Source organism: Artibeus jamaicensis, unplaced genomic scaffold (genome assembly GCF_021234435.1).
Source record: "Artibeus jamaicensis isolate MK-2021 breed Jamaican fruit bat unplaced genomic scaffold, CSHL_Jam_final scaffold_612, whole genome shotgun sequence".
Classification (NCBI taxonomy): domain Eukaryota; kingdom Metazoa; phylum Chordata; class Mammalia; order Chiroptera; family Phyllostomidae; genus Artibeus; species Artibeus jamaicensis.
Genome location: NW_026522049.1, coordinates 12218552 through 12240943, shown reverse-complemented (window position 1 = coordinate 12240943; position 22392 = coordinate 12218552). Strand labels below are relative to the sequence as shown.

The 22392-nt window shown below is 43.3% G+C and overlaps 1 protein-coding gene across 1 annotated transcript; it reads right to left on the bottom strand.

Moving 5' to 3' along the window:
- Positions 1-3581: 3581 nt before the first annotated feature.
- Positions 3582-5897, bottom strand: MKRN3 (makorin ring finger protein 3). The gene has a single exon (XM_037145885.2). The coding sequence runs from the start codon at positions 5821-5823 to the stop codon at positions 4270-4272; it is 1554 nt and encodes a 517-aa protein (XP_037001780.2). The 5' UTR covers positions 5824-5897; the 3' UTR covers positions 3582-4269.
- Positions 5898-22392: the final 16495 nt, after the last annotated feature.

Here is a 22392-nt window from a genome sequence, read left to right as displayed (position 1 = left end):
TCTTCCTCCCAGACTGTGAGCTTTCTCCTTTAAGTTTTGGTCAACTTCCTAATTTACCTGTTTATTAATTTTTTTCAAAAAGCAGCTTTTATATTCCCATTTTCTAATCTACTAACTTTTGCTTTAATCTTTCTTAATTATTTCTGATTATGTGTGTATGTTTGCATGTATGTTGTTTCTTTGAAGTTTATAGATCTGGGGACCTGTTTTATTAGGTAATTTGCCCTTCTCAACAGTGTGTATTAATTAGTGCTTGAAATTAGCTTTACTCTGAGCACAGATTCAGTACTATCCTATGGAGCATGGTATAATTTTAAATTACTCATTCTGTCCTGCTAAATGATTTGGATTCACTCTTCCCTCAAATTATGTTTGAGAGACACTTAAAGGAATTTTCATATAGTAGTGGCTTATTTTCTCGCACTGACATCAGAGAATGTTACCTATATGACTAATTTCTCAATTTATTTGACAGTTTCATTGTGATCCAATACAATTATTTTTTTATTAGTGCCCATTCAGTGCTGGAAAATGGGATATGCTATATATTTTCACGGCAAAAATTCTGACCTGTACTAATTTACTTTTTCTGCACTAGCACTGGGCCATTTTCCAAGTATCTTTTTTTGCCAACCACGCCCGAACCTATTCCATGCCGAGACTGTAGTTCAGCATCTGCTGTGGAAACAAACTGTCCCCACAAGCTGTTTACAAAAAATGCAAAACAGAGCAGCTTATGGGCACTGGTTATGAATTGGAAATGTTTCCCCTTTATGCCGCTGAAGTTTGGTGAATGGATTCAGTGACAGGGGAGGCAATCATCTCTGAGGGGAAAGGGGCACCAGGTAAAGTATTAGCATCTTCACAAGTCTGTACACCCACCAAGTTCAGACACACGAAGCGCAGGCACAGCAGACTTGCTTCTTCACGAACCTGCAATCAAACCTTCAGGACAGACCCCAGGACGGAGTCCGCGCGTCCCTGTGGGGGAGGGGCCGCACACACTGCGAATCGCTCGCAGACCAGACCTTTGTGTGCTAGTGCTCCTTTGTTCCGACTCCAACAGGGCGGCAGCTGCCCAGCCGCGGTCTTCACCTGCCGGCACTGGAGACGCACTAGGGACACACTGGGGACACGTTTCCCAGTTCGTTCTGGGTGACGTCCCTGTTATTTGACCTCTTTCTGAATGAGCTGATGAGGGACAAGAAATGTCCTATTTTTAAATTTCACCGAGATTTAAATTTCTTATTTAACTCATGCAGACATCCACCCCAAATACATCTCTGTTGTTTACTATAACTCCAGGATTAGAAGAGCATTTTTAGTTTTACCTGAATAACTTTTGCCGGAAAAAAAAATACTTGGTCTCTTTGGAATTATGACCATAAAGGTTATGAGCCCCATTTTTATGAAAATAATAAAAATAATAATACTACCTCCCTTCACATTCCAAAGATTCCCAAAGAGAAAAACGGAGTGAATATTAATTCTTGTGTAAACTCTGTTCAGGCCCCAAAACACACATCAATCCCACTTTTATCGTTGCCATTTAAAAAATATCACGTGACTCAAGCTCCTTGCCCAATTATATTTGATCTTCACAACAGCCCTGCAAAGCATGTGCTGTTGTACCCATTTCTCACATAAAGAAACTGGAGTGTGGAACATTAAACTAACCTGCTCCAGAATGCATGGCTGGCAAAGGGCCAAGGCAGGATTCTAATTACCCTTTTCCTGTTGCCCAAACATTTTATCTCCTTTACTACCCTCATCTCACTGAGCCCCCTGAATTTTTTCATCGTCTGGTGCAAGATCCCATTTGAATTAAAATGTGCCGTTGCATGTAAGGTAGTGTGTGTTAGGACGGTGTTCAGAGCCTCCCACATGCAGTTTAAAAACCCCTCTTTGACAGCTTCGCCAGCACTCACAGCTCACTGTGAGCCTTTGGAATCCGCGCATCTTGAGTGGCCCCACCTCGTCCTTTTCTTGAGTGGTTTGGTCATCTTAAGCCCTCCAGACCTTGTGTGTTTGGGATGACCTTGGAGATGGGTGCATGTCTGGAGGCATCCAGGGCCTCCTGATGGGTGAACTCTTTGAATAAGAGGAATCAAGAAGGAAGGACTATGGCAATGACCCCAGTGAAAGCAGGCTGAGATACTTCCATGTAGAACCAGGAATCTGGTAAAAGGGGAGAGGCAGTGCAAAAATAGGAGAGGCGGAGGCATATTCTGAGAAGGAGACCCAGAAACACTGAGCCTGACAGCCCAGAGATAATGCCCTGAGGCTCCCACACTCTGTAGGAGTTTGTTGTGCCCACCTCTCTGCTGAGCATGTATATGTGGGACCACCATGACTGTGACCTGTACACCATGTTCCATTCACTGTCCCACTAATTTATATTTATAGGATATAAATTATCACAGCAACATCAGCAAGTAATTTAAACTCTCTACCTTATTTACCTCATCAGGATGACAGGGGAAATTATAGTAAGCTGGTTATAAGAATTAAATTCATGCTTTGCAGAGTGCTCAGTACATGCTAGAAACTCTGCAAATACATTCTTTGTTGGATAGTCAGCAGGCCTCCAGTGTATTTTTGGCTATCTGAGCCCAGGGAAGAGCACTCTTCAGTGAATTCACACAGCATTTTATACAGGCCCATTAAGTTGTTAAAATAGGGCTGTTCAGCTCATTCTTTCCTTGTTCAGTTATTGAAAAGATGTATTAAAATCTGTCACTCAGGCTTTGTATTTTCTATAATTACCAATTATTTATTTGTATAACTGATGCTGAGTTATTAAAAGAATACAAAATTGGAATAGCTTTATCTTCCTGATAAATTATAACTTAATGTTTATGTGCCATCCTATTTATCTGGCAATGCATTTATCCTGAATATGCATTTTACCCAGAAGTCACGGCATCTGCTTGATTAATTTTTTTCATCTTATCACTTTCAGTGTGTCCGCATTCTGATATTTCAGTTGTGTTTTAAATAGCATATAGTTTCATTTTAGTTATAGTCAAGACTGAAAAATATTTCACTTTTATCTTAAACCACTTTCATTTAACTTAGTTATGGTGTGTTTGTGTTATAAACTTTCAGCATCACTATTGCATTTAGTTTTTGGTTCTTTCTAGATTTCAGGTTTTTGCCTTTCCATTCTTGTATTCTGACTAGTTTCAACATTTTTATTTTTCTTTCGTGAGCTTTTCAATTCCATGCAGAAAACTTCTGTCAAAAGCCCATTGTGTGGATGGTCAAGCGATAACTGAGAATACCAAACATGGAGCGTTGTGCCCAGAATTGTACTGTGGACACACACACACACACACACACACACACTTCTGCATTTACAACAGCAGGGCAAGCCGTTAATGCTGTCATGGAAATCACCAATGTCCTACTTAGTAAGTCCTTTAAGATCTGTGCCATATTTGGCCAGATTGACTTGAACACCCTTTTTCATTACATGCAAACCATGGTAGCCTGAGAAAGGAACAGACGAATTATCCATTCACCTCACACTCACACAAAAGTGAATGCTGTCAGCCTTTGACCTTTAGCATCCAGTTCTGTATTTATTTTATTACACACACAATATACTACATTACGAGATATATATGTCCTTTATATATATGTTCAGATAACTTTTATACTCACTCATATGCATATATGCTTATATATAATTTTTAAATATATACGTCCACATATAATTTCACATCAAGTTAAGCAGGATGAAAACATGTAAACATATACACCTGGTTCTGGTCAAGTAAAACACAAACGCACGAGGTCACCACAAGTTAAAAAGTGCACTTGAAAGGAATCAGGGAAAGAACAGACATGTAAACAGCAGAGACGAGCAGCTGCACGCACAAGGCCCCCCGAGGGTCCATTTCTTAAAGCTGTAGCAGCAAAAACTTCCTCGTTCAGTTAAGACTTCTCCCTTCACCCTGTCCCATTTACTCTTGAGGGGCTTCAAAATGAGTGTGGAAATCCTGTAAACACTAGACTAGAACTGAGTCAATCCTGTTGAAAACAGAGATGACAAAATAAACCATAAACTGACAGCAATGATGCATTTCACCAAACAACAAGTTTAAAAACGTTTTGTGACTTTTGTGACACACCACACTCTTTGGGGGAGAGAAATGGGGATGGGCAAGAAAACGGATGGATGATCTATAGAAATGGCTCCAACAGCTGCCGTACATGGTAGATGTGTCTATAAACAGGGAACAGGCAACGGCCGATGACAGAGCCTCAGCACACTACACCACATGCCACAGCGAAATGCCACAGACTCAAGCGGGGATATGTTCCCAGCGCCCCACGGAGCAAGTCCCACTGGGTGTCTGAGAAAAGCTCCTTATCTCCCAGTGGAAAAAAACACTTAAACAACAACAGACTGGCCAGCCAAAGCGTGACAAGCTCTTTTTTACTGGTTTGAAAGAGCATGCTGCCCTCTCCCACCTGCTCAGGCTCCGAAGGTCTCCTGGGGTGACCGCCGCGGGCCCCATTCCCCTGCCTCTCAGGCTCCTCCTGCTCCTCCTCCTCCTCCTCCTCTCCCTCGCCCTCAGGGTCTGCATGCTTGTAAAGACAAGTCGCTCCAAAGGGACAGCAACCCCTGCCTGGAATATGATACCTGCAGGTCTTGGTTCTCAGGGTCGCCTTGTACTTCCGAATAAGTTCCTCCTTCTCATGCTCCTCCTCCACCCAGAACTCACTGGGAATGACAAGGTTGGAGGTGACCCTGCACTCCGGGCAGGATTTGATAAGCCTGTTCCTAAACTCTCTGGCAGTCCTCCACCTGCGGATGCACTTAAGACAGAAGGAGTGGTTGCAGTTGGAGAGGATGCCAAAGCGGCAGTCACTGGGGTTGGCTTTCTCATAGATAACCTCCATGCAGATGCCACACACTTTGTCCTTGCTGCGCTGCACGGCAAACGAGAGCTCCATATCTCTTTCGTGCATTTCAATGCAGGCTCTTATGTGGTCTGCCCGCTGGTCAGCATCCATCGGGTGCAAGACCTGCTGCCCACACAAGTCGCATATCTCTCCGTGGAGATACGCACAGCTCTCCCCACGAAAGCACTGCCCCATGGCAGCATCGCGGCAAAGCTGCGTCCCAGCGCCCAGAGCAACGTACTCCCACTCAGTCGCCGAGCTCTGAGAAGGAGCTTCGGGGGCAAAAACGGTCCCCCGGCCCCGATAGGGCTGCCCAGGAACAAACTCAACGGCATCCGCCCAGCTTGCCGCCGCGCCCGCCCAGCCTTCCGCACCCGCTCCCTGCGCAGCTTCCAGGCCTGCGCCTTCGGTCTCGGCTTCAAAGAAGCCCCCTTCAGCAGCCGAGCCAATCACAGGCAAGTAGCGTGAGGACGCAGCAGGAGGGGCGCACGCCACTTCCTGAGGCAGGGGCTCGTCTTGCGCAGCCGCGCTGGGGCCTGGCTCTGCAGAGGCCCCAGGCGGCGACCCGCGGCCCTCCCTGGCCTCCTGCCGGCCTGAGAGGTCGTGGGAGTAGCGACAGTTCTCCCCCTCCTTGCACAGCCCATGCAGATAATACCTGCAGACGACTTGCTTTGTCCAGCTGCCGCTGCGGCGTGGGCCGGGAAGAAAGCTGGGCCCGGCCCCGCCCCCGGAAGCATAGGCAGGCCTAAGACGTACCGTGCGGAAGGGGGCTGGGCCTGCAGCCGTAGGATGCCGGGTAACTGGGCGCGTCCGGTGGCTGGGCCTCGGAGGACCCTCACCTTCTCCCTGGGCACCTGTTGGGGCATCGGCCGCCTCGTGGGGTTCTTTGGGAGCTGCAGGCTCTTCCATTGCACCTTTAACACCCCAAAACGGCGCCAAAACCGCCCCAGTATCGCTTCTTTTCGGGCTCGAGGCCAGGAGCCGGCACGGCGCTCCTTACTGGGAGGTGTGCATTTTTTTTCGGTCCGTGTTACCACCACTTCCTGTTACTATAGGTTCCTACCTCCTTCTGTTCCCGGCAGGCAACACGGACACTTCCGGTGGGTGCACCTGCAGTTTCCTACCCGGTCCGCGCGAACAGTAAAATCTTATCGCGGGAACACAGACCTCGTGCCTCCTTTGTTCCTGGCAGGCGGGCTCTCTGCCTGTCGCCTGTCACCTGGCCTCTGCCGCCGCAGCCGCGCTGCACAAGGGCTCGTCCGGAGGATGTTATCACCACCCTTTGAGGTTTTAATTTAATCTCCTCTGCTATTCACGCAGACGCATTGCATTTGATTGTTCATTCGGATGTATTTGTTTTAAAAATCATTAAACCATAACCGTCATTTCTCCCTACCATGTTGAAAAGTTCACCTTGTTTCCGACACATCTGACACGTGAATTTTATGAACTATATTGTTCCTATTATGTCTGTGTGGGGCTTTTAATTTATTTCTTTTTTGCCCCACGATAGTCAGTGATGGAACCTTTAATCATTTTTGTTTTATTGACAAAATTTGTTCTGGTCTTTATTTTCTGGAAATTCGTAGGGGCTTCCGTTGAGAATGCTTTTGGTCAGCGAGGCATGAGCAGGGGGAGCTTTTGATCTGAGTCCATTTTTTTGTGTGCCTTTCTGGCATCTCAGTTTATTAGGATTTCTGATGGTCCCCTTTCTCCACTGTGCAAAAGCTGCAGGCTTCTTTCTTTCCTAATGCTGACTTAATAAGCCGCTGTTCCCGGGCTGACCCAGGCTTTTATTTTCTCATGCTAGTTTAAGTCGTGGTTCCCCTTTGTTTTCCTTGCTTTCTTTCACCAGGGTTTGTGCTGCATTGTGGTAGAACAGCCTTTCACAGCATATTCTCTATCATCAGCTCACAAGTGGTGCTTTTTAATTTCCACCTGCGAGCTCTTTGTCATTTTGTAGATACATTTAATAAGTTTAGTAAAAATATTTTCTGTTTCTAGTTTGCTAAGGGTAATAATCATGAATATATCCTGAATTTTATCAGGTAGTTTTCTGAATATTTTTGAGATATTATCGTGTGTTTCTTCTTTATTCTTTTCATGTGATTATTTGCACTGATAGATTTTTAAAGATTTACCATTGTCCCAAGAATAAATCTGGTATGATATATCATCATTTTATATAGTACTGAATGTTGTTTGCTAAAACAAGTTTTTTAGAATGAATTTTATATCCTAAATTTATATCTTAAAATGAGAGAAAGTCTGGATATAGCACCTTAATCAGATTGAAGCAAATAACAAAGTTAGGAAATTAATCAAAGGAAAACAAGCATGAATAAGGGGAGTGAATCAAACAAAATTTTTTGAAATGATTACTGAAATTCCTGGTGAAATTTATCAGGGAAAATGAATAAGGCACAAATAACCAGGATCAGAAATTTAAAAACTGGTATCCCTACATTAATGACACATTAAAAATCATGAAGGAATATCAGGAACGAGGTTAGACTATTAAACCTTAAATTTTATATGAAATGGTCATATTTCTAGAAACACATTTATTAATAAAAATGATGGGCAGAAATAAGAAACATACATATTGATCTGTTGGATAAATTACTCTGTAGTTAAAAACAATTCTTTAAATGAAAGCTTTTAAAGACTTCTGCCTGAAAAAAATAGAAAGGCAAAAAGTCCTGTATTTATTATTGCAAATCCTTGCTAGTACAAAAAGGCAAGCAAAGAAAAGATGTTAAAATTGGAAAGGAATTTTTAATGAAAGATCCAAAAATGAAAATGACATTGGTAAAAAATATTAGGTTTAATAAATCCATTTAGCAAGGACATCAGATAGGACTTCAACATACAAGGTCAGTTGTATTTCTATACACTGTAACATTACAAAGGCATAATCAATGACATGAAAACATTTAAAACTCACAGCATTTACACCAACATTAAAAGATAACCATCTGAGGAATTAAACTAATTAAAATGGTGAAACTTGAGATTACTTTTGTTCATGAAGGACTTTCCCACCACGAATTAGAATTTTCCTCCTTTCTATCATTGTGGAATTTTGTGCTGGAGATAGCAGTTCCTCCGAGGTCTGACTCACTTGCATTCTCCGACCTCCTCTAAATACATTTGTTCACAGATCTTCCTTCAACGACCCCTAAGAGTTTTGCAGAAGAAAAATTTGGGGCACAGATACCAGGCTTAAGTTCCAGGCTTTTCACAGATTCACAAACATAAGAATCCTGAGTATAAACCTATTACTTGTTTAATAGTAATATGTTCCAAGCACTGTGTAAATTATATTTGATCTATGTTTTTAATAAACCAGTTCTATGATGATTGTGTATATATGATTTTTAGTGCAATGGACACTCACTCCATGTGGCTTTTTGAGCAACTGAAATGTAGCTCGAGTGACTTAGGAACTGAATTTGTATTTTTTTAAAGATTTTATGTGTTTTATTTTTAGGCAGAGGGGAAGAGAAGGAGAGAGGGAGATAAACATCAGTGTGATTGTCCCTTGCGCAGCCCCTACTGGGGACCCATCCTGCAACCCAGGCATGTGCCCTGACTGAGAATCAAAGTGGTGACCCTTTGATTCACAGGCCACCACTCTATCCACTGAGCCACACCAACCAGGGCTGAATTTTTTTTGTAAATTTCAGAGTTAATTTAAATAGCTACCCATGACTAGTAGCTACTGTACTAGACAGTGAAGTTCCAGGTAGTGCCTGGCCATCTTATTTCCTCGAACAGGAGGGAACAGAGATTACCTAACCTGCCCAAGGCTGTGCTTCTGTCACCAGGCACTGCTTGCTTTCCAGTCCCCACCCATGTGCTTCCCAATCAAGTTCATGTCCCACCCCCTCACAGTGAACTGTACCATTTAGTTTTATAGTGCATGAGACAGAATTGCATGTGCACTATCAGAAACTCAAACCCTATCTTCTGCCCTGGCTGGTGTGGCTCAGTGGATGGAGCACTGGCCTGTGAACCAAAGGGTCGCTGGTTGGATTCTTAGGGCACAGGCCTGGATAGAAGACCAGGTCCCATATAGGGGGCATGCAAGAGGCAAGCACATATTGATGTCTCTCTCCCTATCTGTCTCCCTTCCCATCTGTCTACAAATAAATAATCTTAAAAAAAAATAAAATCCTATCTCCTGATTATAGCATGTGAGACTGAATAACTGGAAATAGCAGGCAGTGCATCTTGGAAGAAATAAACAAGTATTTCCCATCCCAGTCAAATTATAATCTTAAAGAATTTTCTCTGTCATAGTCCATTTTCCTGTCCTGTTCCCCACCCCCCCAGCATTGATGTTTTCACTTTCTATGCAGTCTCTGAGCATAGACATCTGGCCATTTCTCTCAGTTTATTCTCACCGCCCCCCAAAGCACTGTGTGCCTCAAGGCCTGGGACTTTACTGTGACAAACTGGTGTACCCACAGCAGTCTGAAGGGCCGCACAGGATTTCTGGCTGGTCAGCATTTGGGGGTCCAAGTTAAAGGAAGGGAAGCAGCATTCCACCTGAGTGGGCAGTGCTTGGCCCCCTGGTTACCAGGGAGCAGAGGGACAATGTGGGAGGTGCTTTACAGCAATGCAACGGTGACACAGTCCAGACAGCCTAACAAAAGCCTGAGAGGCGGGAGCCTAGCTCAGAAGTGGACTGTAGGGTCAGACAGAAAAGGACAATCTTTTATCCCAACGGGTTGAGGCCTGCTGGGCGGAGCCCTACATCACGGATAGGTCTGTATTCAAAGAACACACATTGTCTCATAGCAGTTTCCTCCAGCACACACACCTGCTTCCAGTCCAGCGTTCAGGTGTATGTGTTGGTTTGGGGAGTGAGCTGGTGGGAGGGGGGATTGAAGGCGAGTATTCTTATAACAATTATTGCACCAGTGCCTGTTACAAGGGACAGTCTTGGAGACCCCCGTGGATGTCTTTTGTATTTTAGAATCATCCCAAGAATCCTGCAACCAAAGTCACTGTCGACATCCTCCGTTTTGGTTCTCTGCATGTAACAGTAATATATCTACAGATCTTTGGAAGTTCGGGGCACATGAGAGGTAGTGAGTCAGTACTAACTTTCTCATGCTGATGGACCAACTGACTTTTATTTTGAAACTTACAGAGGCAGGTGTCTCCAACTCTTAATTCCTACGTCCAAGCTCACCAAGCTGAATATATTAGTTATGTGCAGTATACCTCAGTTATGCTGCAGTAAAGCTGGGAAAACTAAGTTGAGCTTTAAAACCAGGTGAAATAAGATGTTACTTAAAAAAAAAGTTCAGTGGTAAACACGTCTTTGCAGTGTTTTTTGTCTGCTTGTTTGTTTTTTTGCCCTCTCATCCTGTGAGATTCTGCACAGAACAGACTGGGAGAAGGGAGCTGTTTCAAGGAATCCACATCAAATACTCAAAAAATGCCTTTCTAATTTGATATATCAGCATGGATATTAAAATAAAAGTGTAACTGCCCTGGCCAGGTGGCTCAGTTGGTTAGAGCATCACCCCATACACCAAAAGGTTGTGGGTTCAACTCCTGGTCAGTGTACACAGGTTGTGAGTTCGATCCCCAGTTGGGAGTATACCAGAGGCAACCAATCAATGTTTCTCTCTCATATCTACATTTCTCTCTCTGTCCCTCTCTCCCTAAAACCAATAAACATATCCACTGGTGAGGATTAAAAAAAAACCTGTAACTGCTGCTCAAACACTCAGTTTGGCATTATAAAAAAATTGCTCTCATGATACACATTACACTGAATTATCTACACTGTAATTAAACACTGAAAATTTCAATACATCTCCCAGGTGCTTTTCCACAAGTGCCAACAATTCAGCTTCATGTACACTTTAGTGTGTTTAGCAGACTTTTGTCATGTTCACATTGCTATGGTTTTACCTCAATTTTTTCCAACATACTTAAATTTTAATGTCTAGCTATGTGAAATAGCTGACATGAGGCTGATGTTTCTATCGTAACAATAGTAAGTACTGGGTAAATGCATGAAATCAATGTTTGAAGGACTTAGTGTACAGCTAATTATGTTCAAAAGGCAGAACCCAAGAGAGAGCATGAATTAACCTCAATAACCTGTGCATTATTGAAAAATCACAAAGAAAATTAGAAAGTAGCTTCAAATGAACAACAGTGAAAATATAAAATATTAAGACATCTAAGATGCACCTAAGGCCACGCTTAGAGGCAAAATTTATAGCCTTAAATACAGGGTCTGGCAGAAGGGACACCTACCTGAGTGTGGTTGGTAGGGTCATAATATCAGTGTAGTAATTTGTAGTTTTAATTTGAACAGTTCACTTAAAATCTCACGTGGTGTGCTTGAGTGTGATATTGTTATGTTACAGAATGACATGCTTATGCTTTTGTAATAAAAGATTTTGTAATTAAAGAGGAGCGTTATTCGTGCCAGCCCCTGTCCATTAATAAGGAAGGAAGAAGCTTTGCTTCTGGGAGGAAAAAAAAGCAAATAAACAAAAGCAAAGGGAACAGATGGGGGAACAAAGGGAAAGACTGTCCCCGTGAGGCTGGAGTCCCACACCTCCTTCCCTGTAGGGAAGCCCACAGGGGTCACGTCACGGCTGCATGCAGACCTGCCTGCCGTGGCTGGATGGGAAAGGGACAGCTTTAATCTGAAGTTTGGGTCCTTAGAGGAGTGATTTTCATTTCCGAAAACATAAAAATACTCTCCCTGGCCACACAGCTCAGTTGGTTGGAACATCATCCCATATACCAAAGTTGGGAGTTCGATTCCCAGTCTGGGCACATACTTGGCTTGTGAGTTTGATCTTCAGTAGGGGCACATATGGGAGGCAACTGATGGATATTGCTCTCTCACATCGATGTCTGTCTCTCCTCCTTCCCTTCCTCCTTCCTCTCTGTCTAAAATGAAAAAAAAATCTCCTTGGGTGAGGATGCAAAAAATATACAAATATTAAAATGCTCATTCATATAATTTGCCACGTTCCTTGCCATGTTCCTTTTCCCCTGCAAATGTTTAAGAAGTGATTAAAGGGAATCATGAACCATCATCCATAACTGCCCAGGTGATGCAGTTTGTCATAAGGAAGGTGCATTAATATTTCTGATCACTAGAAAGCAAGATGTGATTGACTGAATAAGCAGAGAGGAAAACCAGAAAGGTTTAGGAATTTTGCTACACAGTTAGTACTGCTGATTTAACTGATGTATACAAAACCACTGCATCTATCTCGTCTGGTCTGTGCAAACGCACTGGACACTTTGGCTTGTCTGTAACATCTGGACATAAAAGATGTCTCAGTCATTTCAAAGGATCGAAATAATTCAGAAAATATTCTCAGACCCCAGACTGGAATTTAGCCAGCAACCAGTAATAAAGTCTAACTAGAAATTACTTCTGAATTAGACCATTAATGTGTATATCTCTAAATCCACAGGTCAAAGAAAAAAATCACCAAGTTAGAAAATGTTAGGCTTTGATTAATAATGCAAGTGCTGATGGAAAGAATACTTCTTAGAGGGAATTTGATAGCTTGAAGTGAGTGTGTCAGAAAACGAAAAAGTCTGGTTATTTCTGACACAGTCACTCAATTTTGGTAATTACCAAAAAAGACAACACTCTTTTTCGGTCCATACCGGAGCATATATTTATTGATTTGAGAGAGAAAGATATCGATTGTATCCAATCAAGGACTGAACCCACAACGCAAGTTTGTGTCCCGAAGAGGAAATTAATACCGTAAGGTTCGCCAACTCCGGCCGCGGACCGGTAGGAATCTGTGGCCTGTTAAGACCCGGCCCAGGAGGGATGCTTGCCTGAGCTTCACCTCCGATCCCGCCACACTCTTTGCCCTGCTGTGCTCCCCGCCCGCCCTGCCCCGCTCCCAGCCCGGCTGAGCCCCCTGCCCCGCCCAAACCCATTCACTGCAGGCAGGGTGGGAGGCGCCGGTGGAGCTCGCCAGAGCTCCGTGTCTGCTCCGCCCTCTGCTGGCCATTTGTGGAAAAGCCGGACCCGGCTGCCAAAAACACGGGACTACCTGTATACGGGATGATGGCTTCAGCCAACTTTGCAACCCTGCCAGGACAAGGCAACAAACCTAACCAAATAGAAATTTATGGAAGGATTGAAAAAATAAGGACATAAGTTAATAAAGGAAAACAAATATATGGAAAGCAGAATAGCCCAGGTTGGTTCTTTAGTAGAATCAAGGATGCAAATTAACCTCTGGCGTGCCTCGCTGAAGAGAAATGGAGATTTTGCAAGTGACCAATATCAAGATATTATCCAGTAATATCCCAAGTGCTCGCACATATTTTACAGAGATTATAGGATGGTATCATGGGCAACTTTAGGTTATTAAACATGGAATTGTAGTTGAAATGGCTAGTGTCCTAGAAAACACAGATTACCAAAAGTAAAATGAAAGTAAATTGGAAAGATGAAAAGCCTTCTAGCTATTAAAGGAATTAATTGTAATGAAAATGTTTCTTACAAAGAAAACTCTAGGCCTGGATAGAATCACAATAAGTTTTATTACATCTGTAAAAAGGAACATTATAGATTCATGCTGCTCTGATGATTTGACACAAATTAACAGAAAATTGAAAAAGGAGCTCCAACAATGATAAAAGATGAATAACAAGCAAGGGTTAATTCCCTGGATTCAATACAACGCCAATATTTCAAAAATCATTTTTAAAAGCAGATTCATGACCCCTAACCCCTATATCAATCTTTGCTTTTAACAACTATTTTATTTTAATCCTCACCTGAGGATATGTTTATTCATTTTTTTAGGGGGAGGAGGGAGGAGAGACAGACAGGGAGAGGAAGAAACATCAGTGTGACAGAAACATTGATTGGGTACCTCCTGTCCATGCCTCCTGTCCACTGGGTCACTGGGCCAGGGTGCCTTCCACAACCCCTGACGGAAAGCCATCTGGGAGTTCAAGTTTAAGTGATCACTGCCTGTTCTCCTGGCTTTAACCTGCACTGCAGGACTCGGTGTTGTGTTGGGCTCTGCTTCCTGCTGGCTGGGCATGTGTCCCTTCTTCTGTGTGGTGACATGATTTACCCTTAGAGACATTCCCAGGGTCTCCAATATTAATCTACCAGTATTGTGTTGAATTTTAAGAGTTGCTTGTGTCACTTTTCATGGAAGTATAGTACTCTACTGTACAAACACGTCACATTTTAAAATAATCCAAACTACTGTTGATGGACAGATGAACTTTTCTCATTTTTCTTACAATTACAAGAAATTTTATATGGACACTTCTGTTCATATATTTTCATGCACACATACTGACAAAGATGTACAATGGACATTAGGAGTGTTCTTTTTTTTTAAGGATTTTATTTCTTTTTAGGGAGAGGGGAAGGGAGGGAGAAAGAGAGAGGAAGAAACATCAATGTGTGGTTGCCTCTCACATGGCCCTGACTGGGGACCTGGCCTACAGCCCAGGCATGTGCCCTGACTGGGAATCAAACTGGCGACCCTTTGATTCACATCCCGTGCTCAATCCACTGAGCTACACCAGCCAGGGCAGGAGCGTTCTTGAAAGTACTTGAACAAACTTCATGTTCACCATCAATTCATGACAGTCAGCCCCTGATGTTGTCAGTTTTTCTGAAAAATGTGGCCTGTTTGCTGGGAGTGCAGTTATGCATTGTGGTTTTAGTTTGCACCTTCCTAATGGCTGAAGATGTTGAGCATGCCGTTCATTCACTCATCAGCTACTTGAACGTTCCCGTGTTGAAATGTTTATTTAAATGTTTTATCTAATATCACATTGGGATGCATAACAAAGAGTTTGACTCTACTTTTGAAAAAATCGACACAAATTTATTGAAGCTTATTTGGTCAAGAGCCTGTAGATGGATTAACTGTGTTCTCTGCAGGGTCTTAGAAGAATCCAGCTGCCTTGTTGATTGGCTGTGTCCTAGCTTAGAGCTCCGGAGTCTTCTTCCAAGGTCCTTCTTGTTGTTGACTGAGTTGCTCCCTTGCACTCGTAATTCTGAGGTGCTTCCCTGCTAAAGGCAGGCCCTTCCCCTCAGATTGCTGGCCACGTCCAGGCCAGGCCCATGTCTGCCTGGCGATACTTCTATCTCACGTTTACTGCAGTCCGGGCAGCTTCCCTGTTGTTTTCAGCTCAACTAAATAAAACACCAGGGGTAATTCTTTTTTAAAAAAAGGAGAGGGGAGCTATATGATTTCTTTTGTAGAAAATTCCATTTGTGAAAAACAATCATGAGTTCATGGTACATCAACATCTTTATTTATTAATGCCCAGGTGGGCCACAAGAATAGGGCCCAAAAGGTCTTATCTTAAAACATGAATCAGTAATATTTTTTAAATTTTTTATTTATTTATTTTTAGACAGAAAGAGAGGGAGAGAAACACCAATGTGTAGTTGCCTCTCACGTGCCCCCTACAGGGGACCTGGCCTACAACCCAGGCATTTGCCCTGACTGGAAATCAAACCCGCGATTCTTTGGTTTGTAGGCTGGTACTCAATCCACTGAGCCACACCAGCCAGGGTGAATCAATAATATTTTAAAAGTTGTAATTAGGTGCCAACACCAGAATTACAATAATTATAAATAATACATTTAATCTGGATCTATAGTGGTCTAAAAGGATTTTGTAGAAGTTGTTCTGCAACACTTAGATATAGTCTTTGAAACTGCCATGTGTTACTCAGGGACCACACTCACAGTTCTGGGTGCAGTTAGGGAAGGGGCAGTTTGTTTTGACACCATGTTAAATCTGGGAAGCACTAACTAGCAAAATTTTATACACACCGCTCATATCCATGAGTCAAAGAAAGCCCCTTTTATACATGCATATTTTATTTGGCACAGGTAAATATTTTCAACAGTTCTGTGTTTTCAAAGCAGCAGGCTGGTGCGGCAGAATCTTCAAAATAAAATGAAAATTTACACAAAAGTCTATCACACACACACACATCAATGAATAGATAAGTAAGCCTACAGGGAGTCTGGCTTTGCTACGAAAATGTAGACCAAACCTGCGTAAAAGGGAAGAATATATGTTTAGGATGATCTAAATGCATGCAACTGATTTTTTTAAAACAGAGGAAAGATTAAAAATAAAAATTTAAAAGGTATTAAGTAGTAAAAACATATACAAAGACATTGCACTCGTGTTGAGAAAATGGCAATCCATTCGTTGGTCTTTTGAAACTCTATTGTGAGAACTTGAATTCTGTCTTCAAAAGGATGGAAAGACAGCTAAAGCTGTTTGCCCAAGACAAGGACTCTCTCCTTTGACCACACTGTAATCAGACTCTCCGGAGCCCTCTGTTCTTCTAGTTCTGCTTGGCTTTCTCTCTCCCACGGAATCCAGTTAAGAATCCTGTGTCCAGCATCCATGCTGCTAAGGCAGCCCAGTGAGCCCCCCCAACCTGCGACCTGCCCACCCTGGGTGTATGACCCAGTTTCTCCCCCTCCTCCCTCAATATCTTAGTAGCCCGGGCTGCTTTCAGTTAGAATTCTGTCAAGTTAGCCTCACCGGGATCCCCTGCTCCTAGTTCTGATGTTTCCTCTTAGTCATTTTTCATCCACTGACCCCCACCCTGCTCCTTGGATACAAGTCCTCGTTTTTCCTTGTTGGAGGAGGAATGAAGCTCAATTTCAGTCTCCTATACAACGCCTCATTACAGCCCTGGCTGGTGTGGCTTAGTGGATTGAGCGCTGGCCTGTGAATGGAAAGGTCACCGGTTCAATTACCAGTCAGGGCACATGGCTGGGTTGTGGGCCTAGTCCCCAGTAGTGGGGGAGGCATGCTACAGGCAACTGATGGATGTTTCTCTTGCACTTCCATGTTTCTCTCTCTCTCTCTTTCTTCCTCCCTTTCCCCCTCTCCCCTCTCTAAATAAATAAAATCTTTAAAAAAGAAAAAGAAAAAGCATTATTTAAAAAGATCATTAGAGTACCATCTTTAATAAAAGAGTCCTATGGTCCTGAAGAAGAGCCATGAATAATCTTTCCTTCAGGAGCCTGCAACTCAGATGGGGTCGTACTCATCCCTGGACCACTCGGCCTCTCCCCCAGGATGCGGGGTGCAGCCTGAGTCTTCACTCCTGGCCGACTGATGGAGGAGCTGCTGGTGAGCACGACTCCTGAGCCGGTGCTCCGAGGACAGTCCCTGGATGCATGGTAAGGACAGGTTTTGGTACTTAAAATTCCGATGTGTTCTCTGAAGCTGGGGTGTGCCCCCAGGCTCCATAAGAAAGGTACCTGGGTGGCTGGAAGTCCTGCTTGGCTTCTCAGTCACCTGCACTCCCCTTCCTCAGCCCCTGCTGACCTCATGCTCCATCGACTCTGTCCACCTCCCACTTGATGGTGTGATGTTGCAGAGGATAATTTGGAACTTCAGTCACATTTTGGAAAAGTTAAGGGTTCCCCACATTGGCTCTTGTAAGACCTGGACCTCCACATCATCTCCACTCCACCTTCCTCTTCTCACCACATTTTTAACTTTATTTTTATTGTTGGCATTATTACAGTTGTCCTCAATTCCCAACTCCCCTTTGCCCACCTCCTCCCACCCCTGCCCCCCTTCCCTCTGGCCACCCCCACACTGTCATCAGTGTCCGTGGGTCATGCATTTATCTTCTTTGGCTAATCCTTCCCCCTCTTTCATCCAGTGCCCTCCAGCCCCTCCCCTCTGAGAGCTGTCAGTCTGTCCCATGTGTCCATGCCTCTGGTTCTATTTTTGTTCATCCCTTTATTTTGTTCATTAGTGAAATCATGGTCTTTGTCTTTCTCTGACTGGCTTATTTCACTTAGCATCATAATCTCCAGGTCCATCCATGCTGTTGCAAAAGGTAAGATTTCCTCTGCAGCTTTTTTATCTGTTCAACTACTGATGGGCACTTGGGCTGTTTCCAGATCTTGGCTATTGTAAATAACACTGCTGGGAGCACAGGGGTGCATGTATATATGCATATTTTGAATTAGCATTTCAGGATTCTTGGGATGTATTCCCAGAAGTGGGATCTCTGGGTCAAAAGACAGATCCATTTTTAATTTTTTGAGGACACTCCATGCTGGTTTCCACAGTGGCTGCTCCAGTCCGCATTCCCACCCACAGTGCACGAGGGTCCCCTTTCTCCACATCCTCACTAGCACTTGCTTGTGGATTTATTGATGGTGGCCATTCTGACAGTTGGGAGATGATATCAATGTGATTTTAACTTGCAAATCTCTGATGACTGGTGACGTTCAGCATTTTTTTCACATGTCTATTGGCTGTCTGTCTGTCCTCTTTGGAGAAGTGTCTGCCCTGGTCCTGTGTCCATGTTGTCACCCCTTTCCCTTCCACCCCTGCACCTCAGCCGCCTAACTGTGGGCCCCTGACTCGCTCTGGAGCTCCCAGGGGACTCAGAGCCACCCGAAAACTACTCCCTGGGGCCAAACTGGAGAAAGGCAAAAATATTTTCTCCGCTCAGATGCACTTTTCAGACGTTGAGATGGGTCCTAGATGTCTCCTCAGCCTAAAAGGTAGTCCACCTCCTACGCGTGGTCATGCATCAGAGTGAAGGTCAACCTAAAAAGTCTTCTCCACAAATATTGGTAAAAAGCATTAGCCCTTATTGAGTAGGTAGTATCAGTTTGTCCCACTTTGGTCAGAAACCTAATTTGGGGAAAAATATGAAGTGAAGATAAACCAATGAGGTTGTATCGCTATGTTACCAGACTCATAACTAAGATTTTGCAACGAAGGTTATAAGATCGGCTTGCATCTGTCCATATGTTTGTATGTTATGTATATATGATATTTTTCTTATATTTGTATGGTACTACCAAAATAATTTATTAAACCTCTTAAGTGAATTCTACTCCAAATGGTTTATAGATAAATGGACACATGTAAATATTTCTAAAACCCCTGGAAATATAGAAACTAACCCAAATGTTGTTCGACTTCTTGTGACTCGGGTAAATCTTTGATACATAAGATGAGCTTACGGTTGTTGGTTAAGTGAGAACAGGCGTATCTTCAGGTGGGTAACGACTGTCCCCGGGTGTGCGAGTCAGGAAGGCTTCCTGTGCGTGATGACGACACTGAAATTGCGTGCATCAGCGGGCAGGACTGCATGTCCTCGCGCAGCCAGTGAAGTGGCCTTGCCGTGGGAGCTCATGGTATCCAACAAAAGGAAAGGCAGCCGAGGCTGGCGACAGCCATCTCTGTCACCACTTCACTCAGAGCTGCTGGACTGTGTCCCTTGACCCAGTAGCGATGTGGTGGGTCAATCCCTGGTGGGTGGTGTTGCTAACAAACAAACGGAAGTGTCCTGAACACCTTGTGCTGGTGTCTCCTAGGACCCCTGAGGGGCACATACTCCTTCATAAACGCGAAGCCCCGTGGACGCTCCCCGGGCCTCGCTGAGTGCTCTGGGATGCCACCGCGCCAGGGCTGTGCTACTGCTATTATGCTCTGGAGGCTGAGGGGCTTTTCCTACGGATCCTGGGCATCGCCTTCGAAACTTTTTCCTTTTTAGGTGCTGTTCCGCATTCCAATGTACTGTCTCCTATTTTCTTTTTTTTGTTCTTCAAAATAGCTAAGTTTTTCCATATGCTTTTCAACTTATACATTTAATTCTTGTAGGATTTTTCACGCAAGCAGCTACTCAAGCCTCTTGTCATTGAACAACAATATCAGGTTCCCCAGCAGCCACAGCTCGGTCCAGCTGCCCGTGTCTCAGGGTCCTCGGCCACCGGGTCTGCTGAAGGGCCAGGGAGAGGAGGATGCGGCTGCAGACGGCGTACCAGCCCCAGGCGGCCAGCAGGGCGCCCAGCCTTACATGCAGGAAGCACCACCCCTCAGTCTCCAAGGCTGGCCGGCTGCATGCACAGCTGTTATATACAGTTGCTGTATCACATGTGATATGCACAGGGACAGTATATGCACACATAAATACATGGAAGATGCATGTGGGTATGTGTATGTACTGATGATATGTGCGCGCATGTACACACACATGCACAGATATGTATGCACAGATGTATGTGCAGAATGCATATATATCACCATGCCTGTATGCATATATGTGAGTCACATACAGGTGTATGTACAATATGTAAAATATTCAATATAAGCATACGTGTACATCACACATATGTATATAGGCAATATATACATATATGGGTATATACAAGGCATCCATATATACACATATTTTTCAGATCTTGTACAAAAGGCTTTTTGTCACTTTAGTTAGTACGGTTGCCATCTGAATACACTTGAACTTCTCAATTAAAATTATGCTAAGAGATAAAGTGGGTTATTACCTATGTTGTGTTTGTTTAGGAATTCTGACATAAATAGGTCTATGTTTATATTTCTTTGTGTATGTGCATGTGCACATCAATATGAACATTTGCCCTGGAGAGGCTGGGGCAACAGTAGGTTTCCAGATGGAAAAAAAGTAGGTTTTGTATGGAAAATAATATAATAATTACTACATAATGATACTAATACAAAAATAAACTGTGTTTCTCATGCTCACAACTGTAAACCCTCTTTTGTCCCCCCATCATGTGAATACATACTTAGCAGCTATAGTTGCTGTAGGTCTGAAATACCTTAAAAGCTAAACCTTGTTTAATTTTGGTAGATGCTTATCTTTTATCAATTTCAGCCATAATCTTTGTTTATAAAATGCCATGTATTTTTCTATATAGCTTCTGACATTTAAACTTTTCAGCTCCACACTTCTGCCTTCCACTTCTGCTTCAGAACTGGGGCGAGTGACTAGCATTTCATGCCCCTTCCTTTGGAGCAAGGGCAGGTGCAGACCATGCCTGGAATCCTCATCTCAGCTCCACCCCAACCCCCACAGAAACCCAACCCTGCCTCCCACCCCTGGTGTCACAAGCCAGTTTTAGGGCCTGCCTGGGAGCTGCCCAGCTCTCCCCAGAAAACCTCCATTTCCATATTCTCTTAGTATGTGTGTGTTGTTAATAGTCTGAGCATCAAAACCAAATTTTGGGTGAGGTTCATCCTAGTTACTGAAAATATAAATCACCCTGGCTGAGGGACTGAGCTGGTTGGAGCGTTGTCCTGTGTACACCAAGGTTATGGTTTGATTTCCAGTCAGGGCACATGCCTAGGTTTCAGGTTTGATCCCTGGTTGGGGTGCATATAGGAAACAACTGATCGATGTCTGTCTGTCTGTCTCTCTCTCTCGATCTCCACCTTCCTCTCTCTCTAAAATCAATAAACATATCATCAGGTGAGGATTAAAAAAAAGGAAATATGAATCAAGGCCACATGTGATTCTGCGGGTACTGAGGCCATGACACAACCCTCACCAGGACACCGTCCCCTTTGCAGGAGCAGGAACCACATCTCACATTCCACTTTTCAAAATACACAATGGTGGGCCCTTTAAAAAAAAGCAGTCAGTAAAATTTAATCTCCTCCATACATCCCAGGAAGCTGATTTAATTGAAAGAACTAAAGAGCTCTTCAAAAAAATTCCAGTTTCAATTACAAAATAAGTAGACACCTAAATGGGACTTTCTGCTCCCACTTGTCCCCTCTTACGTTCCTCCTCCAGCTTCCCACCATGACCTTTGTCCAGGGCCTGGGACCATGATCAGCAGAGCCCCCTTTCCCCTTGGTCAAAAATAAGTACCATTAACCTTTCCATGTACCTGACTACACTATGAGTTCATACATTCCAACAATGGAACAGCTAGATCTGCCACTGTGACCCAGGATATACACCAAGATACAATCATCACAGAAATATGATTCAAATGTTTAACATACAACTTCAGTAATATAGTGTTGGAGACTCCAGAAACTTTAATTTTTTTTTTTTTTTTTGGCTAATGGCATAAGTCAGGAACTTGCTTATGGACCAGTCTATAAGAATATATTTCTATGTGTTTTCCTCCTTTGAATTCTCATAATCAAATGTTTCTACAGTTCTGGGTCAACTAATGCTATATTCTATGAAAGATTCAGCTATTATTTAGGTCACTCAAATATGTCAAAAGATTGAGCTTAAAATTGTCAAGACATCAAAAATTAGTTGTAATATAGTGTTGTTTTTTCCAGCTATTTTGAGATATAATGAACAAATAACGTTGTGTGTTTAAAGTATTCAATGTGATGATTTCATATATTGTATATATACCCAAATGATTACCACGATGTTAGTGAACACATTTACCACCTCACGTAGTTATATTTTTGTGTTGAGAACTTTTCAGATTTACACTCAGCACCTGTCAGATTAACTGTAGTCACAGTACTGTATCCCACACTTCCAGAAATTATTCCTCTTATAGCTGGAACCTAAGGACACACACAGGTAGGACACACCCTGGCCCCTTAGGAGCTGAAGACTAAAGCATCAGGTCATAGGACAGGGACATTTGTCTTTTTGATGGGAGTAAAGTTTCT